At 37.3% G+C, this 8167-nt stretch overlaps 1 protein-coding gene across 1 annotated transcript; it reads left to right on the top strand.

Annotated features, from left to right (window-relative positions):
• The first annotated feature begins 4525 nt into the window (after window positions 1–4525).
• Window positions 4526–7513, top strand: LOC138336218 (headcase protein-like). Its single transcript, XM_069285607.1, has one exon. It carries the CDS (start codon window positions 4661–4663, stop codon window positions 6290–6292), a length of 1632 nt encoding a protein of 543 aa, XP_069141708.1. The 5' UTR covers window positions 4526–4660; the 3' UTR covers window positions 6293–7513.
• Window positions 7514–8167: the final 654 nt, after the last annotated feature.

Below are 8167 nucleotides of genomic sequence, written 5' to 3'. Positions count from 1 at the left end.
GTGGAATGTTTTTAACGATCATCTTACCCATATTATTTTGCATTGTGACAAAAAAGTGAAATTCATGACGAACACTGATGTTTTCTGGTGAACAATTTTTGATTAGACTCGGTTCATGTCATCGCTTCATAATTTATCTGATTTTGATTTATATCAAACCTTGTTGGGTAAAGAATTAGCATTTGATTTTTCAAAAAGTGATTTAGGGAAGTTTAGATTTGGAAATGATGTTTGTATATACTTCTGAAAGCAGTTGATCTCTATTGTTACGATTAGTTCTCATCTAATTACTTATTATAAGACTTGAACTTGTACATATTTTGTAAATTTCTGTTTGCTGTTTTGTTTATTGTTTCATGTTAAATGTCATTCTTTATGTAATCTTCAATTTTGGAGGAAATAAAGATAATAATAATATTTAGAGTGGAGAAACATGGTGTATATTAGGTAAGATTTCCTATTACACATTGGGTGAGACAACTGTTACTGTTCTTTCAACATCCATTTCATTAAATATCGAATAAAGCTCGCATCGAGATACATTTCTCACGTAGCATAGTTTTTTTTATACTTAATTTAGATAATTTTTAGCAACTAATTCTATAACATAATGATGTTCTCTTTAAATTACTATACTGGTACATTGGAGAGAACTACGTATATTTGAATACTGGAGAATGTTCTTAAATTACTGCTGTGAATGTGTTCTGTATCTTTGAATACAAAATTTATTGATGTCTCTGCTTTTCGAAAGGTAAAAAGTAGAGGGGAACCCCAATTTGCCCTAGTTTTAACTTTTAGCCACAGGGACCTGACACGAATTATTTTAACCAACAAATATATATATATATATACAATATATGTATACTAGTACTATTGGTTAAAAAATTGTGCCAGGTCCCTGTGGTTTGAACCAAGCATAAAGCCTCCAACCTCTGACCTTTGGCCTCTATAACTGAAAATATTTGTAAAGCCGCTGTACTTTGAGGTGTTTAAATAAAATTATAGTAATTAAATATCACGAAGTGTCTTTGATGATAAACTATCTGCCATACACGTTTTCGGGATACCCTCGCGTTATGTGTTTCTAGATTCAGTAACGCAGCATATCGTAAACAAGTCCGTGGGGTCAAGGTCGAAACCAATAACAAAAGGGAATCTGTTTCCGGCAACTTGCCTGACAGATGTTGCCTGTATGGAACAGCGATGTTTTTGTTTGCCTTTATAATACTTGGAAATGCACCAGATTAAGCGTCCTGCAGTAGTATGACGGGTTACGTAATAGCCGAAGTCGGGGACAATGGAAATTCTGAGCGACCGAAGGGGTTACGAATTCATCACTTTCTAATGAATTACCAATTACTTATAAAGCGTATAATCGGATTTCCCCTCCTTCAAAACTCAGACAGCGATGCCATTTTATGCGTATTTTTTGCAATAAAATATATGTTGAATCACATACGTTTCGATAATCCATACATAAATACACCTGTATGGGGCCTCATGCTTGGTTTAATGTTACATAACGTGAAGGAAATCCTCTGATGACTTGTCCGATAACAATCAACCCAAACACTCTTCAATTTTTCAGTATTTATTTTATAGCATTACCAGCCAGGAGGAAATATTTATTCCTCTATCGATAACCTTTATTAACCGGAAGAATGTGAATATCCGATTGTTACCGTACCGGAAGCTGAATGATTCATACATTGTACTTACACTCCACAAACGGAACCATGGGGACGGTTTATGATTGTTTTCATTTTGTTTCATATTGCATAGTATATTGCAAGACGAATGGAAGCCAATGAAGAATAGCTACATGAAAAATGATTGTAATTCAATAGTCCGGCAGATGTCCAAAAAGTCCGGAGTAGATACTAAAGACGTTTTTCATATATACAATGTGCATCATTTGAAATGGACATCGATGTCTGAAACAATCAGAACATTGATCAATATGATGTTCGGATCAGAATCAATTACTCTAGTTAGAACTAGGCAATTTGCATTTTAGAAACATGACGACCAGTAAACATATGTATAACCTATAATTATCTAAACGGAAGCGACTACGTATAACTTTAGTTTTACTCTAGTTTATTAGACTAATCGTCAGTCTCTAGAATATTAATAGAATCACTGAAACTTGGTTTGAAAATTTGAACATGTTTGTAACTCCTGCGATATCAGAGTATAAGAATTCTGCTGAGAATATGTACATATTGCGGTATAAAGGAAACTTAAAGAGTGATCTCGCTTGCTTACTAGAGTTGCTGGTATTGGGCTTTGATGCCAATTTAAATATGTTACTCGTTTTCGGGTTTCAAAAATCATTTACTGGAAAATGGCTCAATTAGAGATAGATATTTTCGATATTGGCCTATATAATGTGATGTACATTTGTATGTTTCGAATGAAAGAAATTCAAAGAGTAACGAAGGAAATATACTTATCTTGAACAAAGACTTATCTTCTCTAACCAATGCGAGAGGTAAAATGCATTTACTTACAGGATCTGAGTATCGCTTTACGAAATTCTATAAATCCTCAAACACTTCTTAGCGTGTTTAAAACAGACACACTTGGATAGATTCAGACTTGAGTGAATGGATTTCATGGTTTTCTAAATATCCGGCGGTTTATGATGATACTGCACTCTGTAGATTGGAAGTAAATTCCACACCAACGTTTGTATTTAGCGATTATTGATAACCGCTTGATACGCATTTAGAATTCGGTTAAATGGCAAATATAAAGACGTCAATAATTTAATTAAAAGGTCACGCGAGACTGTTCTAATTGTATCATTGACATTATCGGTATCTTCCTCCGTGACATCAGGGACAGGGCGTCCTGACCCCCGGATGTTAATGACCAATTTGTTTACAGCTGGACAGTCTTGTTATCGTCAGTTTGGACACACTGACCACTGTCCAAAGTTATCCTCCAATATTTATTGATCGTGTTCCCAGCGCGAAAGTTTACTAGAATGTGGTTAGTGTGACCATCGAAGTGCTATAAATATGAATCCCGCTCCTTTATTATTAATGTATGCACAGGCGTTTGACATTATAGACATATTTCTCCTAGATATATATGTTATATTGTTGACAAAGTATTACAAATAGAGATATAATATTGTCTATAGGGCCTAGAGCCAATAACAACTGTAGAACAGTTAAAAAAGTATATAGCCCGCGTGTGGTAATCTAATTCAACAAAAACAAATTTGATAGACACATTGACACACTCAAAGTCAAAAACGCAGGGCACTAATATACACGTACAATAAGCTTCAGGAAAATATGATGAGAAAATAGCATTTTGTCGCCGGTCAAAAATCAAAATAGTTCTACCCAAAAACTTTTCAAAATGACCCGGCCTCAAGATGTTTGTGTAATTTGACACATTTTGGTATCCTTTTAGATCTACTGATAATTTTTTTGTGAAACCGCAAAAATAATGACTTGGCGAAATAATCGGTTATATGTGGTATGCTATGATAATTTTGAGAGTTGGTGCTGATGTAATGAGACTAGATCATATATCCGGGGTGAAGTACTTTTACTGGAATTCAAAGTCACCTTGTAAAGGGCATCTACATGAATACATCTAGTAATCTCAACATTCTCCGCGTACTCTTAAAATATTTTACTTCTAATTTACTTTATGCCCTCGGGTTACATTGTACAATGCAATCATAACGTCAAATGCAAAATGTACATAAATATTGCATTATTTAGTCCAATTTCATAATTGACGAAAACTACATGTACTACATGCATTTTGTAAATCTATTTTTTATTCTTTTTGATAAATCAATTCAACGGAATTTTTCAAGCAATATTGCTGATTTTAGTTTTTGGTGAATTTAAAAGAATGTGTTAGATCGATTGCTGGTATATTAAATAGTCATTACAAATGTAATTTCCTTTCATTTATAAAGTGCATGTGCTCTCTGATATACATGTACATCTAACAAGTTAACCGCTTTAAATAAATAACATGTTTTGCCTTAATTGCGGACATCCCCTGCCCACATTGGTATTAATTACTTTTGATATAAGGCTTACTAACACAAGTACTGATTATACATTCAATGTAAGACAAGCATTCTAGCCGTTTACAACCATCGTAGCCATCTCATTCAAGTCGAGAATAGATGAAACACAATCAATGAAATCTGCTCATTATTTGTCTGTCGCTTTCTATGCCATACCCGTTAACCGAGCTTTTAGCTCACGCAGCAATGTGTATTACCTGTCTATCACCACGTGAAATAGAAATATACCGCTACACATGCGTTTTTGTAAAATATAAATACACCTAAGCTCTGTGAATGGCCTCGACCTAATTTTCCAAAAACTGTAAACACGCTACGAAATCTACATATCAATCACTGATCGTGGAGGTCAGAGGTTACAATGTTGTCATTGCTATCCAATGGCTCATGGGCTGACCGAGTTAACAACCAATCAAACAGCTCGTCAGAGGCCGGCTCTCTGTATCAACAAAACAAGCCGACCAACTCAGTGAAAAAATCTACCGGCATATGTGAAGACGTGTGTGTTGTAGAACCAAGTTTGCGCAATGAACAGACTTTGACGCTTTAAACAGTGAAGATTTTCTGGAATATTGGACATTTGTTTCTAACATGCCTCACCACAGACATCACCGAAATCAGCGTGGAAGTGTAAAAGATGAAACAAACAACAACGACACCGGCGGCGGCAGCGTGGAACATAATGATAACCAACCGGCAGTAAACCGACATTCAGTTGTAAGCTGTTGTATGCCGTCTGGGTGTCTATGTTCGGAAGAAAGTATAGATCCCTCGGACGCTGGAGATGCTGTCAAGGTGGTTTGTAACAATGAAGCGTGTGCTGAAGGTACGTGGATGCATAAAGTTTGTTTTGATGATTGGGAGGACGGCGTGTTGGCCTACCTGAAGTCATGCGGTAGGGCACGTAGCTGGAGCGAAAAGCAACGTTTGCAGAATTTGTGGACCAAAAAGGGCTACGATCTAGCATTCAAAGCATGTGATTGTCGTTGTGGTCGTGGTCACCTAAGGAAAGATTTGGACTATATTCCACCCCCTAAGAATGACAACGCCCGAAAACACAAGAAAAAGGCAAAGAAAAATGACCGTCCAATGCCCGTGGTTATGAGCGGAAAGAGCGGGTCACATAACGTCAACCACGCTAACGTCAACAATCACGTCGACCATGGAAACAATAATAACGGGAACCGACACAACAACAATGGGAATTCGATAGTGGGCCTGAATATAAACGCCAATGCTAATATACGAAACAGAAACAACTCGACCAGCGAGTCTACCGGTAAGCTTGACAACGCTAACCGTAACGTCACTGGAAATGTGAATCCGCCCAATAAAAGCTTGACCGGAACAACCGGTAAGAACAATGATAACAATAACACCGGTAGTGCTAACAGTATCAGTAAGCCAATAAACACTACTGCCATCGTCCGTCCAAGGACCGACAGTCTCGGGAGTACAGGAAGTTCCTCCGTCATATCCACGGGATCAAGCTCACCGACGCCATCACCGCCTCGGAACGGCAACAACGTGCTGATACGAGCGCCTAAACCGAAGTTCGACACGTGCTCGACCGACGCCTCCCAGACGTCGTATTCTAACATTTTCCGTCGACGTCACGACCTTACTGCGTTCAACATGCTTCCACGTCATAAACAGAACCCGTACCATATCAAAATGGAGGATGATGGACCACCAGGCAACGACGAAACGAGAAGCTTTGTGCTTAACCACTTAAGCACTTACAAAGTTTCGTCTTTGAACTGTGTGCTGTGCATGTGTGCACTTCCCGTTTTCGATCGCTATCCCATGATCGACGGTACCTTCTTTCTGTCTCCTCAAGCGTATGGCGACGGCGTCGTCCAGGTTATATCGGAAGGCCGTCTGCAGTTCATCAACGCCGTATGCGTCAACTGTCTAGAAGGTGCCAGCAACGTCCAATGTACCGCATGCAAAAGGAAGTGGGATGGAAGTACTCTTCTCCTCGGCTCGATGTATTCTTACGACATCTTTGCCGCCATGCCTTGCTGTCAGAAGCGACTTACGTGCAAGCATTGCCGACGCGCCGTCGTCGACATAAACAACGGTCTGGCGTTCTACAGCGAGTACAGTCGGATGATAGCGTGTCCATATTGCAAGGCCCACGACTACCATTTTATACGTCCCATGCAGGAGACCTTCGCCGTAAAACCATACCAACCGACACAACAACATATATGGAATTAATGGCTAACAAACTTAGATAACTACTAACACTAGCATTGTGAGGAACTTTTATATGGCGACATTTTGAATGTTCATCTTTTGCATTATTAAACTGCGTTTTACTCCAACCAATACCATAACCATTACAAAAATCGTACATCTTGACATGTGCGCGAGCTGCTTTAGATGTGCTTGACCAGGAGAACCTACTTTTACCTTGGACGAACGCTTTCCAAACTCTGAGGACGAGTTATGGATTTTAGTGCTATTATTGTTTCTGAACTGATTTGGGATTTTACGTATTTTGTTCTTAAACTAAACAGGTTGGTGGAACAACGTTTTTTTATATTCATTTTTTCACTTCATCGCATGGAATGGATGGAATTTTGGCGTGGGATATTTTATTCATATTGGTGCGTTAGTGTGTGACTTTGTAAACGTTACTTTCCAAGTGCCTGAATGACACTTTGCATATATATAACTTGGTGCACAATTTTGTATTACGTATGTCGGCTGCAGAAGCTAGCAAGGGTCCAATAGGATAAGATTTTATAAAACGTGTTGTGTCGAAATGTTTCATGCAGACTTGAAAAAGAAACCTTAAACCTCGGATAGTGTTAAGATAATGACGACTTTATGAAAATGCAAAAAAAAAAAGGCAAATTGTGCTGCATTTTAAAAAGTAGATTCTGGCTCCTCTCCCATCAAGAGCCTCAGACTATTTTCGATATACTGAATAGTGTATGTTATGATGTATGTGTATTCTAATTTATATACGGTCGGCACCAATCGTTCTGCTAATTTGCTACAAACACGTACTATTATTTATCATTTGCCTAATTGAGTAACGTATGTTTTAATGGCTAAATGTTTTGGTCAATAATCACAACCGAAAACTTCAGGATATTGTAAAAAAAATGCTAGGTTTTGTTCAGTCAATAACCGAGTACGTACACTTCATAATGCTATGTAATTTCTTCTCCTAGTCGTTGTCTAACGATGTTTTTGATAGAAATGTTTCATTTTTGTAAATCAGTATTTGATATAGGATAAAAAAAGCATAGTACTGTATTAAAAGCACATGACTTTCTATATGTATGATATACTCAATTGTAAGCCGATTGTAAGTCGCTAGTTCGCTGACGTTGTCTGAGAGACCGAGCGGTTACTACTACAAACACTGAGGAAAATGGCATTGTCTGTCTGTTTATTTTTTTGAAATATTAAAAAATATTTACTATGTCATTTGTTCTCGCATATATATATATAATAATGCAATGTATCTCCTTTGTATTTTAGGTTTTATTTTAAATTCCATACCAGCACATGTCAAAATCAAGAATTAAAGCAAATGTGGAACTGATATGATAATGAAATGTTCATGAATACATGTCATAGATGCTCCTGTTTTATGTATGGAATTTAAAACAAAAAATAAATCCAGGGAGATCAACGTTTAGACGGTGTTTTTTTATGGAATCTTTGTTTATTCAGCTATGAACCCGAAAGACTATAATTAAAGTCTTGTAATAGATGGGCTATATTTGGACCAATAAATCTTGCTGTGTATTATGTCGAACAGTATTTTTGAAGTTCAACAATGCCCTTATTTCTTATTCAGTATGAAACGACTTTTAAATACACACGAATCATTTCTATTTGCCATGAGAATTCTGCCAGCATTTAACATTTCTGTTGAAAGGTTTGGCAAAATGACAGCATACCCACATTAAATCAATTGAAAGTTATAGGGTGGTAATTTAAGTGCTCGGCCGCACTGTTTATCGTAGACTGTTTATGCAAAGTTAGGCGACCTTGACCTTACGTCAGGAAACATTAACCGACTTTCTGTATGTAAATAGGCCATGTATTTTTAACTCATTGTGTGGTACGGCC

The sequence above is a fragment of the Argopecten irradians genome, chromosome 1 (genome assembly GCF_041381155.1).
Source record: "Argopecten irradians isolate NY chromosome 1, Ai_NY, whole genome shotgun sequence".
NCBI lineage: Eukaryota > Metazoa > Mollusca > Bivalvia > Pectinida > Pectinidae > Argopecten > Argopecten irradians.
This window is presented reverse-complemented; position numbering and strand designations above follow the sequence as displayed.